The sequence below is a fragment of the Geotrypetes seraphini genome, chromosome 1, assembly GCF_902459505.1.
Source record: "Geotrypetes seraphini chromosome 1, aGeoSer1.1, whole genome shotgun sequence".
Taxonomy (NCBI): Eukaryota; Metazoa; Chordata; class Amphibia; order Gymnophiona; family Dermophiidae; genus Geotrypetes; species Geotrypetes seraphini.
The window spans coordinates 134,770,149-134,792,474 of NC_047084.1; the positions used below are offsets into that span (position 1 = coordinate 134,770,149).

General features: G+C 43.4%; 1 protein-coding gene across 9 annotated transcripts in view; it reads right to left on the reverse strand.

The window, feature by feature from the left end:
* LOC117357784 (WD repeat-containing protein 64-like) overlaps positions 1-21,654 on the reverse strand; it is a 163,087-nt gene extending 141,433 nt beyond the window's left edge. For 8 of the 9 annotated variants that reach the window (XR_004538861.1, XR_004538864.1, XR_004538863.1 and 5 more), the window contains exons 1-4: positions 21,597-21,654; positions 18,750-18,792; positions 13,209-13,418; positions 7,125-7,213 (exon numbers count right to left, since the gene is read on the reverse strand). Coding sequence is in view for 6 of the 9 variants with exons in the window: in XM_033938907.1 (XP_033794798.1) it covers positions 7,125-7,213; positions 13,209-13,418; positions 18,750-18,761 (311 nt within the window). In the remaining 3 variants the exon portion in view is untranslated. Of the gene's footprint in view, positions 1-7,124; positions 7,214-13,208; positions 13,419-18,749; positions 18,793-21,065; positions 21,176-21,596 lie in introns of those variants that run through there. The other variant, XM_033938900.1, reaches the window with a different exon arrangement.
* Between the last annotated feature and the right edge of the window lie 672 nt (positions 21,655-22,326).

Here is a 22,326-nt window from a genome sequence, read left to right on the forward strand (position 1 = left end):
TTATTTGACATGTCATATAGGCCCCCTGTTATAAAATCAAACCCTCTCACTGTAAATCTGCCAACAAGTTTCAAGTTTATTAAAAATTTGAGAAAACGCTAATCATAAATTCTAAGCGTTTTACAATAAAAATTTTTTAAAGGGGTCCAGTTAACAAACTATTAATGACATAACTTTACTTATATGAAACAAGAAGGATAGTGGGGAGAAATACAATTTGAAAGAAAGAGAGAACAATTAAGGATAATAACATGGGGAAAGGGAAAAATCAATTTTAGTATAAAAAATGAGCTTGGAAAGTCCCAGAGATCAATTAACAGTCTTATGCGTCTTTACAAAAGAAGCTTTTGAGGCCATCCTTGAATTTATCTAAATTCTGTTCAGACCTTAAATATGATGATAAGGAATTCCAGATTGTTGGGGGTTATCGTTGCAAAAGAAGAAGCCCTACGGGTGCTAATGATTTTTAGGGATGGGACATGAAGAAGATGCTGTGATGCAGATCTTTATGGATAAAAGTGGGTTCCTTGGTTTTCATAGTTTTGAAGGAGATTAAAGCAATTTTGTAAGTGATACAGTGATGGATAGGTAGCCAGTGAGCACTTTTTAACAGGGGAGTAACGTGATCAAATTTTGGTTTGTTTGTAATCATTTTTATGGCAGTGTTTTGGATTAATTGTAATCGTCAAATGTCATTTTGGCAGACTCCTTTGAGCAGAGAATTGCAGTAGTCAAGTTTGGAAATTATGAGGGAATGAATTAAAATGTTAAGGGACTGAGAATCAAGAATTTAATCATTCTGAGTTTCCAGAAACAGTTCTTAACAACTGCACTGATTTGAGAATGGTAGGATAGTTTATTGTCAATCAATACCCCGTGTGTTAGCCAAGATCACTTATATTTTAAGTACATATGAAATTAGTGGCAAAGCTTTATATTGTTCTACCGGGCAAAAATCAATAGGTCCCTTTTACTTCAAATAAAATTATGTTTAAGTGACATAAAATAGGAAAACAAATGGAATTAGAATGAAATCAGATGAAAATGTTCCAAAGACAAAATTTCCAAATAGAACAAATATTATAGAACTAGTGTTTACGTTCGTTAGATTAACGGATGCTAGAATAGATGTGGAGACTTAACAGGTAATAAAATGTACTAGAACTTACCGTGTGCGTTTTAATATCCTTTGTATGGTTCATATCCAGGCTTTAAATAGTGTTCTGAAATTTAAGTTTTTTTAAATTATTTATTATTTATGTATTTTGTTATTTGTCTCTCTCCTTGCCCGCTGTCTGTCTGTCTGTCCCCATGTCTATCTGTCATTCTATCTGTCTGTCTCTCTCCCTGGCCTCCTGTCTGTATGGTTTTCTTGCTTTCTGTCTCTCTTCCTGCCCGCTGCCTTTATGTGTGTCATTCTTTCGTTCTCATGTGTTGCCTGCCTGTCTCTCTCTGTGGTGCCATGGCTGTCTGCCTTTCTTTCTTTGTGTCTTTGTCTATTGGCCCCTTCTGTCTCGCCCTCCCCCATATCAAACCAAGATTGCTGCCTGCCCCCTGGCACACCCCTTGCCCCAAAAGCATAGCAAGTTTGCAGCCTATCCCCCCTTTCCCCCCCAATTCCCTGTGCAGCAGTAGTTCCCTTACACCCTTATCTGTTCAGCATAAGCAGGTTTTCCTCACCTTCCACTTTCATGTGCAGTATTTGTATTCGTGCCAAAGTATTTTTTGATTTGAAAGTAGTGGCGTTGGCTCCTCTCACAATCTGCGCTTGTGATGGAAGATTTATCTGAGAGGCACCGCACACCAAAACACCACAGGCTCCACTGCGTTGTCAAGCTCTGCGTTTTCAAACAGTTCTGGCAGGGTCAGAGTCAGGGAAAGCGCGGCACACAAACTGCCGCAGGCTCCAGTTGGAATAAATGTGCAAACCACCACAGCCTCCACGTACTGCGCATGACTGACACGGAAGCAGATCTCATGGACGTAGGGATCACGGATTTTCTACCGTGCAGGTGCAGTAAGGGTTTTATTATATTAGATAATAGTTAATCCAAATGACAGTTTATTTTTTGATTTAGATATCAGCTGTTTAACAGGACGGAGACTTTCCAAACATACATCTACTGTTATATACCAAGCAGATCAAAATGAAGAGAAATGTGGTTTCCAAGCGCTTTCCAAGCCACCAAACTAAACCCTTGGCTAGCCCAAATGGTCCTCAAGGCCCACAACTACCTCGACTTCAGAAAATTACTCAAAACTCACCTATTCCGAGACCAAGACCCTTAATGCCCCTTTCCAATCCTCTTCCCCCCCCTTCTGATCCTCTCCCCTCCCCCGTTCTCCCTCCTCTTCCCACTACTTCTCTCCTTGCTGTTCGCAACTCTATGATCAATTTGATATGTAATCACTTTTAAATACTCTCTCCTTGCTGTCTGCTACTCTATGATCAATTTGATATGTAACCACTTGTAATCTCTGTTTAACTTATGTGAACCGCCTAGAACTCTTCGGGGTATGGCGGTATACAAAAATAAAGTTATTATTATTATTATTATAACATACGAAGTCTGACAATTAAGTTCACGAACTTGCCTCCGTGCGCTTTACGTTGACCACACTGTACAAACAACTCAATAAGGTTTCATAACCTTGGTATAGCAGAGTCTCACAGCTGTGTTCGTGCCGACATGTGACGGTGTCTTGCTGAGTGGCGTTCATTATCGCTGTTGCGTGTTTTTGTGTGCCATCGTGAGAATGTCGGAGTTTGAATTAGAGAAGTGTATCGCAAACTGTGCTTCCTGAGATTTCAGGCATGCCGCGGCACACTGGGGAGGAGGACAGACGCCGACTGACTACCTCGCAGCGAGAGGCACATCCTGTAGGCAATGCGCCAGCGCCTCTCCTTCTCTTCAGCCCTCTTCCCTGCTGGCATCCCCCACTAGCATCTCAGGGCCTTTCTGGAGGACCTTCGCACATGCGCGGATGTCAATGTGATGACATCACACAAGTGCGGGATGTCACCACGGTGATGTCCGCGCACTTCCGGATGCCTCAAGCCACGGCCACTATGTTTAGTGTGCCGCGACTCGAGAAAGTTTGCGGGACACTGAATTAGAGCAAGAAACAAACATTAAATTTCTTGTTAAATCTGGCAAGAGTGGAAGTGAAATCAGGGACATGTTAGTCCAAGTTTATGGGGAGAATGCCATGAAGAAAATAATAATAATAATTTTATTTCTTATATACCGCTACACCATAAGTTCAAAGCGGTTTACAACAAGTTACATACAATGAGATGTTTACATTGTATGTAAACATCTCATTGTATGTAACTTTACAACAAGAAGTAAGAGATGTTTACAACGAGATACATACAATGAGTGTATGAGATGTAAGGGGAACAGGAAAAGTACTTTCTGGGATACAAAATGCAAATAGAAGAGAACCAAGATGGTTTGAATCAAAAGGAAGTATCTAGTCAGAGATTGGGGTGTGGGGGAAAACAATTTGGGTGGAATATCTTTACGAATGGGAAGAAGGATGAGTTAATCTAAAATCAAGAGAGTTGGGGATTGGGATGAGGATAGCTGAGGGGGATGAATTAGAATTTGTTAAAGAGACGGGCCTTCAGTGATTTCCTGAAGTCGGCATAAGAAGTGGCCTCGAGAATGGGTTTTACGAGCCATGTGTTCAGTTTGGCTGCCTGGAATGATAACATTCTGTCTAGGAACTTCTTGTAAAGACATGATTTCAGGGATGGGTAATTAAAGAGATTTATTCTGCGAGAGCTCTTATTAGAGCTGTTGAGGATGAATTGAGAATGTACAAATGGATTAAACGTTTTTCTGAGGGGAGAGAACGTGTCACTGATGAAGAAAGGTCAGGGCAGCCAATAACAAGCAGAACTGATGAAAACATTGCAAAAATGTGTCAAATTGTGCGTTAAAATCATCAGCTGACTGTGAGAAGCATAGCAGACCAAATAAACAGCGATAGAAAAACAGTTGGGAAAATCTTAACTGAAAATCTTGGCATGAGAAAGGTGTGTGTGTAAAAATGGTTCCGAAGGAGCTCACCAATGAAAAAAACCCCAAGAGGGTCAAAGTTTGCCAAGACCTTTTGGAGAGGAAAGACGATGTTTTGGGCCATGTGATGAAACATATTCAACATATTCATAAGGGACTTGACCCAAGGGCTTCAGGGTAAAGTAACATTGTTCGCCGACGACGCCAAACTGTGTAATATAGTAAGTGAAAGCAATCTCAAGGATAATATGACGCAGGATTTGATCACGTTGGAAAACTGGTCCTCGACATGGCAGCTGGGCTTCAACGCTAAGAAATGTAAGGTCATGCATCTCGGCTGCGGAAATCCATGCAAAACTTACACCTTAAATAGGGAAACACTAGCTAGGACTTCAGAAGAACGGGACTTGGGAGTAATCGTCAGTGCAGATATGAAGGCTGCCAAACAGGTGGAGCAGGCCTCATCCAAGGCAAGGCAGATGTTGGGATGTATCAATAGAGGCTTCATCAGCCACAAACCTGAAGTCATAATGCCGCTTTACAGAGCCATGGTGAGACCTCACCTGGAATACTGTGTGCAATTTTGGAGACCACACTACCAAAAAGATGTGCTTCGAGCTGAATCTGTCCAGCGAATGGCCACTAGAATGGTCTCCGGACTCAAGAGTCTCTCATACGAAGAAAGACTGGGCAAACTACAGCTATACACTCTTGAGGAGCGTAGAGAAAGGGGAGACATGATTGAGACATTTAAGTACATCACAGGTCGTGTCGAGGCGGAAAGCGATATATTCTTCCCCAGGGGACCCTCGGTCACAAGGGGGCACCCGCTCAAACTCAGAGGAGGGAAATTTAATGGTGACACCAGGAAGTATTTCTTCACAGAAAGGGTTGTAGATCACTGGAACAAACTTCCGGTGCAGGTGGTCAAGGCCACCAGCGTGCTAGACTTTAAGAATAAATGGGACATCCACGTGGGATCCCTATGGGGGTCGAGCTAAGGATCTGGGTCATTAGCACTCAGACTTGATGGGGTGGGTCAGAAGAGTGGGCAGACTTGATGGGCTGTAGCCCTTTTCTGCCGTCATCTTTCTATGTTTCTATGTTTCTACCAAAATAACCCTGAAACAATGCGTCAAGGTGCACAATGGAAATCAGCCAATTCTCCACAACTTTAAAAAAAAAAAAGTTCCATCAGCCAAATCAAGAGTCACAATGATGTTGCTAACCTTTTTTGATATCAGCGGGATTATTCATTATGAATTTGTACCAACTGGACAAACAGTTAACCAAGTTTACTATTTGAAAGTGCTAAAAAGGTTGCGTGAAAATGTTAGATGAAAACAATCTGAACTTTTCGCCAACTCATGGCTCTTGCATCACAACAATGCACCAGCTCACATGGCACTGTCTGTGAGGGAGTTTTTAGCCAGAAAACAAATATTGGTGTATTGGAACACCCTTCCTACTCAACTGATCTGGCCCCCAATGACTTTTTTCTTTACCCGAAGATAAAGGAAATATTGAAAAGAAGACATTTTGATGACATCCAGGATATCAGGGGAATATGATGACAGCTCTGATGGCCATTCCAGAAAAAGAGTTCCAAAATTGCTTTGAAGGGTGGACTAGGCACTGGCATCGCTACATAGCTTCCCATGGGGAGAACTTCGAAGGTGACCGTAGTTATATTTAGCACTTTTTCTAGGATGTGTTTGGGAACTTAATTGTCAGACCTCGTACACAAATTTGGGGGCCTAAGTCATATAATTGCCCTTTTAGGGCTAGATTCTGAAAGAAGTTGCTGAAAGGTGCCTGTGATCAGGCCAAGCAATCATTACAGGTCATTCCTTTCCCCCAGGCACTTTCTTCCATCCTTTGCCACCAGGCACTATTAAAACAACAACACACACTTCATTCACATACTTCTAAAACCCGGCCAGGCTCCTCCGAACACCTCTTCGTCACCACCGTGTCTTCCCTGACCCTCTCCTGCCCTCCAGGTCTTCGAGCAGCTTCCGATACCATTACCGGTCTCTCTGCTGGTTGCCATTGGCCTTGCTGGTCCCTTTGCCAGTCACTCGCCAGTCACCTTTGGCCAATGCTCTCTGCATCTACAGGCTGCTTCCCACTGGGTCTTCTGATAGCTTCCAGTACCAGTACTGGTCTCTACACTGATCACCACCAGTCCTGTTGGTCCCTCCGCTGGTCACTCATCAGTCCTGCCAGCCTTGGACCTCAAACTCTTCCAGCTCTTCTAGCTGCTTGTGAGGCCACCACCAGTTCTCTGATCCCAAGCCTTCTGGGTTCCCATGGAGCCTGGACACTCTTCACCAATCCCTCTGCTGGTCATCAAGCTTGAGCCCCCCTGGACTCCAAGCTCCATCTAGCTCTCCAGCTACTCTTCCTTTCAGACCCACTTCCAGTCCCAGTCCCTTAGTTGTCTTTTTCCAGAAGCACACCCTGAGGACTCCTTCCAGTCACTCAGATTTCTCTCCATGAGGACTCTCCCAGTTGCTCACTCTCCTGGTTACTCACACCACCAGGCCCTCTGCCAGTTGTCAAGCTTGAGCCCTGAGCCAGGTGACAGTCTTGATGGCACCAAAGCTCAGACTCCATTATTTTTGCCTTTTCTTAGCTCAGATTTTTCATGCTGCACCATGTTGTTGGAATGTTCCTGTATATATTTAAGCATTTATATACCGCCTATCAGATTATCTAGGCGGTTTACAATCAGGTACTCAAGCATTTTCCCTATCTGTCCCGGTGGGCTCACAATTTATCTAACGTACCTGGGGCAGTGGAGGATTAAGTGACTTGCTCAGAGTCACAAGGAACAGTGTGGGATTTGAACCCACAACCTCAGGGTGCTGAGGCTGTAGCTGTAACCACTAATCACAGGCTACCATCTACCTGATCCCATATAATGATGACATTGGAATCAGAGAAGAATCTACAGTCACCAACTTTTCACTGCATTTCTAGTGGATTTCTCTTAGCCGCACATTCAAATCCAAACCAATTACTCATTTTTAGAATGCCATTCAACACTATTCCGTGAAATGCTCAAAACCAGAAGTCCTGCACATGGTTTACCATGTCCCAACGATCAGCTTGTTGTAGGAAGGCATTAACACCGATGCTGCTATCCACTTCATCTTCCGGGCTGACAGCTTGTTCTCCTCCTGCAGTTCAGACAGGAAAACAGCAGAAATTTATTAGCAAAGAATCGAAAGATATATCTACAGCAACGATAAGTTAATATATGAACAACATTCTGTGGGTTTTTTTGTGCTTCTACAATCTGTTGCGAGTAGGTTAATTCCACAAAAAAAATGACACAGTGGCTTGGATTCTCTAAATGGCACCGGTGCCCAGTGAAAAACGCCTACAGAGGCGCAATTCCAGCACTGGGGTTTTTAGGTGCTTTGAAAATTAAATTAAATTACATTACATTAGTGACTTTTATTCTGCCATTACCTTGCGGTTCAAGGCGGATTACAGAAGAGGTTATCTGGACATTTCCAGAAGTGTTACAGAGTAGAGCGGGTTACTTTTCTATTATACTTTTATCAATACTTTAAAATTTTCTTACCCTCAGTTTGTATTTTCCTTTCATGTATCCTTTACTATACTTATTGTAGTTCTCCCTACTTCCCTTATGTACTGGTATGTCATGTCCATGTATGTTGGTTTTAGTTAATAATTAAGACCCTGTTTTAATTGTAAATCGCTTTGAATTAATGATATTGCGATACATCAAAATTTTAATAAAACTTGAAAACTTGATTGAAATGCTTCCTGCGGTGTTAGTTTGTCTTGATGGATGTCTTGAACAGCAGCAGGTTTTGATTTCTCTTCTGAAAGTTTTGTAGTCTGGTGTCGTGATCAGTAGATTGGAGAGTTGGCGGTCTAGTTTCGCTGCCTGCGCGGCCAGTTTAAAACATCATTCAAACAGTATTTTTCACTTATCTTGAACATCTACTAGCACCTATAAAACCAGCGTCGTTTCAAGAATCTGGGCCATAGAGTATAATGGTAGTTAATAGCTTCAATATCCATCTAAACTGCTTATTCTCCTTCTCTACTAAATTTGAGTTGATTCTACTTGGCCTCTGGTATCGCCCGTCTTCTGTACCATTAGGATTTCTTGTGCATAGCAAGGGAAGAAAGCAGCCAAGGGGGTGCTGCCCAGCATCACTACACCGTGCGTCCTTCCCGCACTCTTCCCCACCATGCATCCTTTGCCCTCTCCTCCCCCGCACACCTCTTCAAATCTTTGCCGGCATCGATTAGCATCTCCTACCCGCTGCTCACACCAGCCTCGGCTCTCCCTCTGACATCACTTCCTAGTCCTGCATCCAGGAAGTGGCATCAGAAGAAGCGATGATCTGAGGCCAGCATGAGCAGCGGGTAGGAGATGATGCAGTGAGAAAAAGTGCTGGTGCCACCACCAAGACAGCGCCCAGGGTGGTCTCCCCCCACCTTCTTACGCCACTGGCTTTGTGGCATTCTTTCTGCAATTCTGGTAACGAGTTTGTCATCAACAATCCTGGCTGGGAAACTACATAAATAAAACCAGACAGACCTACAGACCTTCCGGAGGCTGTGGTATGCAGGAGCACGTTACAGGGCTTCAAAGAAGGTTTGGATAGGTTCCTAGAAGACAAAGGGATTGAGGGGTACAGATAGGAGTAGAGGTAGGTTATAGGGATAGGAGTAAGAGGCAAGCTATAGGAATAGTCAGGGACACTGATCAGGCAATAGGCCTGATGGGCCGCCGCGGGAGCGGACCGCTGGGTAAGATGGACCTCTGGTCTACCTCAGCGGAGGCAACTTCTTATGTTCTTACAACGCATTCCGAAAATCAATCAAAACCACTCTGTTTGACAAATTCATCACCTAAACAGACCGACCTTCGCTCGCCACGCTTTTCCCCCTATAAACCCGAAGCAATCTCTCAGCAACTCCTCTCACTTCCCTCCCCTTACAACCCCTCTTACTTTTCCTCCCCTTACTACCCTTTTCTTCTGTAACATTCCCCCTCATGCATTTGTAATTCACTGAAATGTCCAGCCTTCTTTCGATGTGAACCACCTAGAGGTCGTCTGACTAAGGCGGTATAGAAAAATAAAGTTATTATTATTATTATCACCACCTTCACTGGCACCTGTGGTGGTGGCACCCCTCCCCCACCCTCTTTCACGCCCCCCCCGCCACATGCGTGCACCCCTTCCCCGTACCTTTTCAACTTCAGCGCAAGCAGCCACCAACTCGCTGCCCATGTCGGCTTTGGCGCTCCCTCTGGCGTCACTTGCTAGGCGTGGGGTCCTGAAGTTGACATCAGAGAGAACACCAAAACTGATGTGGGCAGCAAGTTGGTGGCTGCTCGCGCTAAAATGAAAAAGGCATGGGGGAAAGGCAGGGGCATGCGGCAGGGGAGGAATGGAGAGGGGGAGGGGTTCCAGCACCCTAAGCAAGATCGTACCCAGGACTTATACGCAGTTTGACGGGCTCCTTTTTCTATGGAGTAGAGCCATAAGAGCTTGTTATGCTGGGCTGTGTTGATGCTATTGCTCTGAAATTTCATGTACACTTCTCCCTCCGTATTCACAGTGATTGGGGGGGGGGGGACGAACAGACCCGCGAATACGGAAAAACTGCAAATAACAAAAAAGCTTGATATGGGAAGTACAACTTTCCTCAGTTACACATAAAGGCATTATCTACTCCAAACGAACTAACCGCGTGTTCTAAACTAAGCACAAACCCTTAAAAATAAATAACCGGCAGGACTGAGAACCTTCCGCATCTATTTATTATTCATAACAACCAATACAAGCCTCACCTCAGACCTTGCCACTCTCTCCGACCCGCCACTTTTACGATTTCGTTTCATTCAAGGCAGCCTGACCGAATTGACCAATGAAGATGGAGAGCTCCACAAACAGCATATTTGAACCAATCAGCAGAGGAAGAGCGCGTAAGGAGGAGGTGTTATATTTCTAGCTAAACAGGTTCTCTCGGCTGTTAAGGGGCTCGAGACAAATCTGAGCCAATGGGGGGCAGGAACAATTAAGAAAAAAAAAAGTGCGCGTGGACTGAGGAAGGGAAGGGCCAGCCTCGGTTAAACTGCTGACAAGGATGGCTCAAACGGGACTGGGCAAGAGCTTTGTGTGATGTACGGCATGAGCCAATGGTAAGCAGCAAATTTCTCTGAAGGAAATGCTGGGAAAAATGCGCCAAAATTTTTTATCGGTATAGCGCTGGATATAATTTGGGGAGAGGAGCCAGCATGCGGAGGGAGAACTGTAGTGTGTATTTGTTCCTTCAATAAAAAAATTATTTGATTTTTTTAAATAAAAATCTTTATTCATTTTAAAACTTAAGTGTGACAGTAAGTAAAAACATTTTTACATTAAGTAAAACACTTAGGGCTCCTTTTATCAAGCTGCGTTAGGCGGTTAACGCGTGGAATACCGCGCTTTCAACCGCCTGCCGCGCTAGTCGCTAACGCCTACATTGACGAGGCGTTAGTTTTTTGGTGTGTCGTGGGGGTTAGCGCGTAATGAAATGTCCGACGCGCTAACCCCCGCAGCGCACCTTAATAAAAGGAGCCCTTAATAATCAGCAATAATCCAAATCATATAACTTTATCTCCCTCCCTCCCCACCCTTTCATAGCAAATATAAAACATAAATACCATATGATAAAATTTTCCCCCTATCATTCCTATATAGTTAAATAATAAACTATAAATTACCCCCCTCCCCCAGTATTGAACTTGTAAATTTAAGGGAAAAATGGTATCTATTCATTACAGTATTTTGTTAACGGCTCCCATAGATCTTGAAACTTCCTTAAAGACCCCTTCTGTGTAGATATTGCTCTTTCCATTTTATATATATGGCACAACGAGTTCCATCAAAAATTATAGTTCAATCTACTCCAGTTTTCCCAATTACATGTAATTGGTTGTATGGCAACTCCTGTCATTATAAGTAAAAGCTTGTTATTATTTGAAGATATCTGACTCTTTGCCCTCATTGACATGCCAAATAATATAGTATCATAGGTCAATGCCACCGGGTTTTCTAATACACAGTTAATTTGGCCCCAAATTGATTTCCAAAAAGCCATAATAAATGGACAATAGAACAATAAATGGTCTAAAGTCCCTGCTTCAAGATGACAATGCCAACATCTATTAGATTTAGAGCTATCTAACTTTTGTAACTGAACAGGGGTCCAGAATGCTCTATGCAACAAAAAAAAAACAACCAAGTTTGTCTCATAGATGCAGACACTGTACATTTCATCCTCCAAGACCAAATTCGTGGCCATTGAGACGCAGTAATTTGATGCTTAATCTAAATGCTCCAAATGTCCCTCAGACCAGTTTTTGGTTTCTTTTTAATAAATCCAGCTAACAATTTATACCACTGGGCAGCCTTTTTGATATTGTATTAGAACCCGTGTTATTAGCTATTCAGCAAGTGAAGGAGATACAGGGTAGTCCTTATTCAGATCGGGAATATGCTTATGCAGTTGATATACTGCTTCATTTGAGAAATCCTGAAACAACCATTCCATGCTTACTAGAATTGATAGAGAAATTTGGAAAATTTTCAGGGTACAAGATAAATTGAAGTAAATCAGAAGTTCTTCCACTGTTAGGTTACAAAAATTAGATAGTTCTTTGTCTAATAGATGTTGGCATTGTCATCTAGAAATAGGAACTTTAGATCATTTATTGTTTCATTGCCCATGCATTATGAATTTTTGGAAATCAATTTGGGACCAAATTAATAATTTATTAGATAACCCAGTGGCATTATCCTATGATACTGTGATATTTGGTATGGAAATGAGAGCAAAAAGTCAGATTTCTGCGAATAACAATAAATTACTACTTATAATGACTGGTGTTGCCATTCAGCAAATTACATATAATTTGAAGGATTGGAGGAGATTAAATTACAACTTCTGGTGGAATTCTTTATGCCATATCTATAAAATGGAAAGGTTTATTGCATTACAACGGGGATATTTTAAGAAGTTTCAGGATGTGTAGAAACCATTGACAAAGTATTGTAAAGATTAATTTGAATTTGTTTCCCTTATATTTATCAACTTAAGGTATAGGGAGGGGGGGGAAGTTTATTATTATATGTTTTATATGATAATGGAATATATGGGAGGGAGGGATGGGAAAGGGGAAGGGATAAGAATTTATGAAATATATCAATGATTGTTTGTAAGTGATGTATTTATTGTTAATATGAATGAATATATTTAACACTTAATGTATTTTTGGAAAATGAATAAAGAATTAATAAAAAAAAAAGAAGAAGTTCTTCCACTTAATGTCCATTGTACAAAAAGTTTATTTGATTAATTTCCCTTTCTATGGAAGGAGGATGGAATAAAATATTTAGGCATTTGGATAAAAAGTACTATGGAAGACACAATGAAAGTTAATGAAAAATTTTTATTACAGAAGGTAACAGAAATGTGTGAGCAATGGAATCCTTTACATCTTTCATGGTGGGGGAGAGTCCAAACTATTAAAATGATGATTTTGCCTGTGGTTTGTTATCAAATGGGTATGTTGCCAGTTTTTTTTCAAGGGTCCTTTTATAAAAAATTAAATAGTGTTCTTACAAAATCTATTTGGCTGGGTAAAACTCTTAGAGTTGCTTTAGTATCTCTACAAAAGCCAATTACAGAGGGAAGGGTAAATTTTCCCAATTTTTATAGGTATCATCTTTCCTATATTATGCGCCAGGATATGTATTGGGTCCTCCCAGAGCTCATTGAAAATATCCCAGATTGGTTATGGTTGGAATGGCGCCTCATGTTTCCTCTGCAATTATTCCATGTTCTCAGCATGAAAATAAAAAAATTATTTGAAAGAATGAAAGTACTATACATTTCTCTTTTTGGGGGGGATTCCAGCTCAACCTAAATCACACTGAGATCAGTTGCCATTAACCTTCTTTTCTGATTACTCTGGATTTTTCCTCCTCCTGACTCACCTCGTCTAAAAACCGCAGCAATGGCCCTTAGCTGGGAGCAATGTTGCGGGGGCCCTCCCAGAACTCTAAATCATAGCCCCTAAATCCGCAGAGCCAGCTTTCACCTTTTATTTCTATTCCGTTGGGGACTTATAAGACTTACAAATATAATTTTACTTTTCTTCAGTTTAAGGTCCGCACTCCAGACTGAGATGAGCCCGTCCTGGCCGACCGCGATGAAGTTGCCATCCGACATAGAAGATACGTCCACAAGAGCCTCTCGGTGTGGTGCTTCTGTCACTGTAGCTGGAAGGTGAAAGGACACCTGTTTGGGTCGGGTGGACAGAGGTTTCTCTGCCATAGGATTCTCCAGCTAGGCACAGGGAGAATAAAGAGGCAAACATACAGAGTGGTCAGGGGATGAACTTTCTAGAAGCCTCTTTAGCAGTCCAAAATATGTTTGCAGCCTGAAAAGCTTAACAGGTTGCTTTATTTCTAATTAATGCTATTCAGGTTCATCAAGATCTACAGCACTAAAAAAAGGAGACCCTATTGCCTCGGTATTGTGACCAGTCAGGCCCCGGGCCTGCCAAGGTCACTATGAAAGCGGGAAGAAAGGGGGATTGCCAAGGCTAGCTCCCAGTACCAATCTGCCCCGCTTGAGGATGCCACTGACCCAGAATGGAGGGGAAAAGGAAACCCTGCACAATTATTACCATCCACATAGTAGGGCTAGGAACATAGACTTTAAACCTGGTCCTAGAGAAAGGGAGGAAGACTATTGCTCTACTGTCCACCGGGGGAGCCAAAGAGCAGCCCAGGTGAGAGCAAGCTCAGCTAGAGCAGGGCGTGACTCCCCTCTTGAAAGGCCAGTAGAGGTTTGGGAGGAAGCTCAGGACTCTCCCTAAAAAAGAGCTCCCCAGCTCTAGCACGGGTAATATCTGTGACTCCATGGAAGTGGAAGAGGCTGGACCCACTTCAGGGCTGCTTGAAGCAGATCAGGAGTTACCAATGGAGATATATGGAGAGCTGGTCCCTGAGGGCTTGGGAGTGGCTCCTGAGCCGATGGAAGTAGACTTGGCAACCCTTTTCAAAGCCTGAGCTGATCTACTGTGAGTTTGAGGCCACATTTGGAGTATAGTGGACAGTTCTGGAAAACACGTCTTCAAAAGGATATAAACTGGATGCAGCACGGTAACGGCCACGAAACCCATAAAGATTTAAAGGGCTTCGGGGCTGTTGCCACATGGCTTTGTAAAACAGGCCCTTAGTGTTAAAGCATTTGGTGGCAGTTTAAAGATCCCTGAGAGGGAGGCAAGAAAGGAGACATTTAGGACTAGATTCAGTAAAAAGTACTAAAAAAAAAAACTGGATCTGAAGAAAATCATCACAGAGTACTGTCCTTCATATGGCACTCCGAGTTGTGCACCCATTTATGGAATAGGGGACACTCGAACTTACATGGAGATACTTTTCAAACCAATAGGAGGAAATATTTTTTCACTCAGAGAATAGTTAAAGCTCTGGAATGCATTGCCAGAGGATTTGGTAAGAGCGGTTAATGTAGCTGGGTTTAAAAAAAGGAACAAGTTCCTGGAGGAAAAGTCCAAAGTCAACTATTGAGAGACATGGAAGAAGCCAGCACATTCTCTGGGATCGATAACATGGAATCTTGCTACTCTTTGGGGATTTCCACCTGGAATGTTGCTACTGTTTGGGTCCCAGAATCTTGCTACTCTTTGGGGATTCTGCACAGAATGTTGCTACTATTTTGGGGTTCCGGAAACTTCCTTACTCTTTGAGATTCAGGAATGTTGCTGCTACCTGGGTTTCTGCCAGGTACTGTGACCTGGATTGGCCACTGGGCTACATGGGCCATTGATCTGACCCAGTATGGCTATTCTTATGTGAGTCAAGTATAGGACAATAGAGCCATTGTGACATCACTGATGATGTTGGCTGTTAGGCATTGATGGAATGAGGCATTATGACATCGCAATCTTAGCTATAGAATGTTACTACTTTTTGGGTTTCTGCTAAGTACTTGGGACCAGGATTGGCCACTGTGAAACAGAATGCTGGGCTGGATGGATCTTCGGTCTGTCCCAGTATGGCAATTTTTGTGTTCTTGTGGAATCGTATTTAAAGCCAATTCCTACAATGAACTTTGGCTGCAAGGATTTACACCAACGAAACCTAGTGAAAATGCTGATGTGCAAGTTAGATGCGACTACCTCGGATTCTGTAACACTGTGTGCAACTTGGGAGACTGACCCTGACCTGCCCACGCCTTTCTGTGGATATGCTCCCTTTTGGATTACGCGCTATGAGATTCGTCCATGCAGTTTTGTAGAATAAATGTACAACTCTCAATCGAGGCTAATTCATGCCAATAATTGATTGCTTTATCCAAACGGCACTCAATTTTTATATATAAATGTTCTCGTGAGGATCACCAATCAAACTCTCACCAAGAAATATACCAAGCTCAGTATGTATCTCAAACTCCTCACCTCCAATGTATAACCCCCAGCTCCTCAGAAGTACCACCTGGGCTCAAACGTTTTCACTCCCCAAGGCTTTATGTACTACCTCCTCACTGGAGCCGCTATCAAGATTTACTAACAAACTTTACTTTAAAATTTTTATTTAACAACCCTTCTAGCAAATTTCAAGGGTACTTAGCTTTTAATTGTGGTCTTCTTTTCAGGGAAATAGGAGCTAACATGTTTCACCTACAGAAGGTTTTTTCAAGGCTTGTCATCCTTCAGCTTGTCTGACATATCAGACCACTGAATGTTGATTCAAAATGGCCGCCGCTTCTTCCTCTCCCTTGCTTGAAAATGCTTGAGTACCTGATTGTAAAAACCGCTTAGATAACCTTGATAGGCGGTATATAAAATCCTAATAATAAACTTATACACAGGTGTATACAGGTGTATACAGGAAAAAGTAATATATTACAGTTACTAGATATTTGTTTAATTAAAGTAATATGTTACTTTCAGGTACTTTTGAATTCTTAGATAATTCTAGTAATTGGAAATCCATCCATGATCTAAGACAATCTCTAAACAGAAAGACTCAGATTCTATAAATGGTACATAAGACATAGGCGCCAAGGAACGCAGCTCATAACACCTGTCAATGTTCAGTTAGGCAACGTTTATAGAATCACACTTAGCGGCGCTTAACGTAGACCTAGGCGCCAGAACCGTAGGATCCCTTGGTTATGCCAGGATATTCTTGGCCTAAATACTGGCGCCTACTCGCAAAACACATCCAAGATCTGCCCCCTAACCACACCCTTTTTCCAGTAGGCGCCTTAGGCTAGTTGCATACCAAAAATTGATAGGCACCTACCGAATTAGGTGTCTATCACCCAATTCATTTTAATTTAAGTTTATTATAAAGTGCTAATTGCTTGTTATCAGCGCCAATTAAGCTTATTAAATAATTAAGTTAGGCACTTAGATCGGCTAGATGCGCTGATCTAGGCACGCTGATCTAGGCACCTAACTTAAGCGTCTTTTATAGAATCAGGGTCAAAATGCTCAAGTCCTCAAATATAGGGATCCAATACAATTGGAGATATATTTTAATCAAATAAGGAAAAAAGGCTCCGATTCTAGCGAAAATAGCTTGCATATGAGCAGTGCAGAAATCATGTTTCCAATATTGGTCAACCCAGGTCCCAAGTACCAGGCAGAAACCCAAAGAGTAGCAACATTCCAGATCTGAGATTGTGATGTCATAATGCCTCATTCCACCAATGCCTAAGAGCTAACCTCAGCAGTGATGTCACAATGGCTCAATTGTCCTAGACTTGGCTCACATATCAACATAAGAGCTACCATACTGGGACAGACTTGAAGGTCCATCAAGCCCAGTATCCTGTTTCCAACAGTGGCCAACTCATGTCCCAAGTACCAGACAGAAAACCAGAGAGTAGCAACATTCCAGATCTGAGATTGTGATGTCATAATGCCTCATTCCACCAATGCCTAGGAGGCAACCTAAGCAGTGATGTCACAATGGCTTGATTGTCCTATACTTGGCTCATAAAAGAACATAAGAGCAGCCATACTGGGACAGACTTGAAGGTCCATCAAGCCCAATATCCTGTTTCTAACAGTGGCCAATCCTGGTCCCAAGTACCTGGCAGAAACCCAAAAGGTGTGCCACAGAAGATTCCAGGTTTGCCCCAATGAGATGTAGGTAAGGAGGAGAGATGCCGGCACCGACGCCAGTGCTGGCTGACTGCTTATAGGATGTGCCTCTCATGGCGTGAGGCATATCCTGCTTGCAGCCAGTTGGCACCGATGACTCTCCTCCTTACTGGCGTCCCTTCTCCTTTCCCTGCACCATCCCTCCTCTAGGATCCCCCAACAAAGTGACAGCTTCAGGGCCTCTGCGCATGTGTGGACATCAACATGATTACATCATGCATGCACATGATGTCATCACGTTGACATCCATGCACTTCTGGGTGCCTTCTGGCCAGGGCACCAGGTTTATTGTGCCGCCGGCCGAAAGGTTTGCGGGACACTGGTCTAGGGTATACATATTCATGTATTCATGTCTCTTATGTCTCTTGGCGCAATCTTGATATCATTTTCATCGCCTACCTCTTACATAAGTAAGATATGGCCTCCAGGATTGAACACAACATTAAAAGTGGGACCTCACCAATGACTTGTATGAGGACATTAGCACCTCACTTTTTCTGCTGATTATTCAACTCTCTATGCAGCCCGGGGTGGGGGGGAGAAGGGGAACAGAAGATGACTGGGCCTTGGTAATTGAATAGGAGATTGTTGGGGAGAAGAGTAGGGAATTATGGATAGCAGAGATGGAGTGGGAGTTTTGAGAAGAGAGTGAGTACTTGGCAATTCTTGGTATGGGGTATATTGATGGGTTGGGAGAATGAGTGAGGGAGTTAAATAAGGGATAAGAGAAAGGAGCAAGGAAAGGGTTAGAGCTGTGAGCTAAGAACATAAGAATAGCTTTACTGGGTCAGACCAATGGTCCATCAAGCCCAGTAGCCCATTCTCAAGGTGGCCAATCCAGGTCACTAGTACCTGGCCAAAAACCAAAGAGTAGCAACATTCCATACAGAACCTAAAAGAATAGCAAGATTCCGGAATCCCAAAGAGTAACAAGATTCTAGAACCCCCAAAGAGTAGCAACATTCCATGCTACCAATCCAGGGAAAGCAATGGCTTCCCCCATGTCTTAATAACAGACTATGGACTTTTCTTCCAGGAATTTGTCCAAACCCTTCTTAAAACCAGCTTCGCTATCCACTCTCACCACAACCTCTGGTCATGCATTCCAGAGCTTAACTATTCTCTAGGTGAAAAAATATTTCCTCCTTTTGGTTTTTAACAGTACCAGTAAAACCAGGGTCCAACTTCCACGTCTCCTACTGCCCCTGTTTGTGTTCGCAGACAAGCCATTGCCTAAGATGTTACCTCACCTTGAGCTTGGGTTTTTAAAGGCAAAATCCAAATTCAGGAAATAACCACAGTGGAAATTAATCCCTCTCTGGACAGAGTCAAGGACAGAGCTGGCTCCTATGGTGTACAGGATAACAAAAAGCTGAGAAGAGTTAAAGAGGTCAAGTGACAGAGAGAGAGAGGGGCAGACAGCAAACTCAAAGTTACTACTTAGGGAGGACTTTGGAGCAAAATATATATATTACCTTTTTGGCCATGTGTGCGGTGACTTGAACTGTTTACTTGTCTCTGAAAGAAACACATACAGTACATTCATTGTTTTAATGAGGCAACCACCCAAGAGGAGGTTATTTTATTCAATTTTCCATACCGTTCTCTCAGGGGAGCTCAAAACGGTTTACATTCTATATACTGTAAATTTCTATATACTGTATTCCCTATTGTAACTCGCTGACTGTCCAGCTCTCTTCAGTGTGAACCACCTAGAAGTCTCACGACTATGGCGGTATAGAAGAATAAAGTTATTATTATTATTATTACATTCATTTATTCATGTGCTCAAGCATTTTTCCCCGTCTGTCCTGGTGAGCTCACCATCTATCTACCGTATTTCCCCATATATAGGCCGCGGCTTATACATGGGTTTTACAAACCTTTGTATGGGGCGCGGTCTAGTTATATGGGGCAGCCTAAATAAAAATTTTAAGTCATCCCCCCAAACCCCAGTACCTTTTCAGGAACCGACTAGACGGCGGATGGCAAATCTCCAGCGATGCAGGACAGCCGCGATCTCTTCGGCATCCGGCTTGCCCCCGCACCGCTTGCTGAGTGACTGATGTCAGTTCTTGCGAGTCCCACAAGTCTCGCAATAGCTGACGTTGACCATTCAGCGGGCGGTGCAGGAGCAGGACGGATACTGAAGAGATCGCGGGCTGCCCTGCACCGCCGGAGATTCACTGTCCGCCGTCCAGGGGGCTCATGAAAAGGTACCGGGGGTGGGGGCGGATGATTGACAAAGGCAGGGGAGGTACTGGAAGATAAGCTAATACCATGGGGCGGCTTATCTTCCGTTTTTTTAAACATAGGCCGCCCTTTTCTGCATGGGTGCGGCCTATATGCGGGGAAATACGGTAATGTACATGGGGTTTCTGTCCCTTTGTTGTGTTTTCTATTCTTGTATGAGAAGGCTGTCACTCATTATTTTTCATTTGAATGTTTTAGTGTACTCCGCGACAGAATGAACACACTATGTATTCATCATTTTCTGTACCCCAATACCCATAGCCAGCTGCTTAAACAAACCTTGTTCTACTACCTTTCACCTATGGAAATTCCCTGAAAACTCCATAAGTCCCCATCTTTACAGCTCAACCCCATTCACTCAAGTCCTCTTGGCAGGGTGCATATATGTGCTGATGCATGCATGCATGCACACCTTGCTACTTACCAACAGGATGTGATTTCATGCCTAGGGAGGAAGCAGTGTGTCCTAGGTCTGGGATGCCAGCACAGATGGATAAAATAATGTGGTTTTCATGTTACGCCAGGTATGCACACAAGTCATACTTGATATGAAGACAGGTAAATGAGTACCTGAATAAATTCATGGAAACTGTTCTGAGCTCTCAGCCTCTGATAACCAGAGTTGGTATTGTGATGTCATAATGCCTCATTCCACCAATAAGAGCCAACCTCATCAGTGATGTCACAATGGCTTCATTGTCCTATACTTGGCTCACTTTTGCTACATTTTGATTTCTAGAGTGGCGCAGTGGTTAGAGCTCCAGCCTCAGCACCCTGAGGTTGTGGGTTCAAACCCACACTACTCCTTGTGACCCTGGGCAAGTCACTTAATCCCCCCATTACCCCAGGTACATTAGATAGATTGTGAGCCTCCTGGGACAGACAGGGGAAAATGTTTGAGTACCTGAATAAATTCATATAAACCAGTGGTCATACTCTTTGCAGGGCCACATTTTGGATTTGTAGATACTTGGAGGGCCGCAGAAAAAAAAACCCAGTTAATGTGTTATTTAAAAAAATGACAATTTTGAATGTGGTAAAATTCTTTAGAGTTTAAAAATCTTTCCTTTTGGCTAAGTCTTAATAATAATATTGTCATTTATAGCTAAAGGGAGATAGGATCAAGAAATTGATCCCCTTTTTCCACTATCTCGGAACTCCTCGAATCCCAACACCACCAGATCTACTCAAAAATTCAAACTATCCTTCCCCTCTTTAAAGGGCATATCCCATGCAGGAAAATTAGGGACATCCCTCTTCTTCAGGATCACCGAACTCTGGAACAGCTTTACTATCCCGCTTCGGAGTCTGACCTCCCTCCAACTCTTCCGAAAACATTTAAAAACATGGCTTTTCTCTAAAATGTAACGACCTCTCCCTCTTCGATATACTAAGTCTCTCTAAACTTCTCTGTACCAAGTTCTTCTACTTTTCTTTGGAGTTCCTTTTTATACCAATTCCTGTAAACCGTGCCGAGCTCCACTTCTGTGGAGATGACGCGGTATACAAACTTAAGGTTTCGTTTAGTTTAAACATACCGAGGGCGTAAAACTAGTTCCTGGCGGTCCGCGAGTTTGAGACCACTGATATAAACTGTTCTGAGCTCCCCTAGGAGAAAAGTATAGAAAAATGAATAAATAAATAAGTTACATTGGGGGTGGGGGAGGGGGGGCAGACCACCACCACCCGTGCATTCAAGGCTATACACTTGCACAGGTGTCAAAGTCGGTCCTCGAGGGCCAGAATCCAGTCGGGTTTTCAGGATTTCCCCAATGAATCTGCATGAGATCTATTTGCATGCACTGCTTTCAATGCATATTCATTGGGGAAATCCAGAAAACCCGACTGGATTCCGGCCCTCGAGGAGGGACTTTGACACCCCTGCAAGTTTATACAGCATAGATGTAGGCCTGAGTGTAGCGAATGATGGCCATATCTCGAGATCCAGATAATACAAGCAGTAATTAATGAGCATCCCAAAGTGTTACATTGGTGCATTGTCCAAAATGCCGGAAGTGAGAACCAAATGCATCGACAGAGATTTCGCCCCCGACACATGCCACACTTACCTCCTGGCTGGATCGGGTCGGGATCGCGGCACAGTCAGCTCTTCGTCCCCGGGTCGGCTCCTCCCCTAAGGACTTTGGGGCTAAGGCTGTGGTTACCATAGCGACCTCACTGTGGCAACAAACAACAAAAACCCCAGAGAAGCAGCCGGGGCCTCCGTGATCGGGACAGTAGCAAATCCTGCTTTCCAGCGACCCCCGGGGGCCATGAGGGCTGTGTAGGGAGGGAGGGTAGAAGAGATCGGACAATGCGAAGCCCATTGAGCATTGCACGGAACAGCAAAGGAGAAACGTGCAAGTTCAGGCAGCGCTATTGTTTTAGATACATGGGGGGGGGGGGAGGGGGAGGGAATAAAACGAGGATCCCGCGGATCTAAAGCACGCGGTCTTATAAAGAGAGAGGCCGTGGCGTGGGGTCCGCAGGGATCTTCGTTTTAACTCCCCCGGATCCTCATCTTACCCCGTCCTGCGATAATAGCTGCCGATCTGCTGGACCCCTGCGGCCCCACGAAGTGGGCAAGAAATTAGGGCTCTTGCTAGATGCAGAGCTTCTTTTTAGACTAGCCTTACTGGGTCAGACCAATGATCCATCTGGCCCAGTAGCCTCTCTTCACAGTGATCCAGGTCACTAGTACCTGGCAAAACCCCAAAGAGGAGCGACATTCCAAAATTCCCAAAAGAGTAGCAGATTCTGGAATCTCAGAGTAGCAAGATTTGGAATGACATAGAGTAG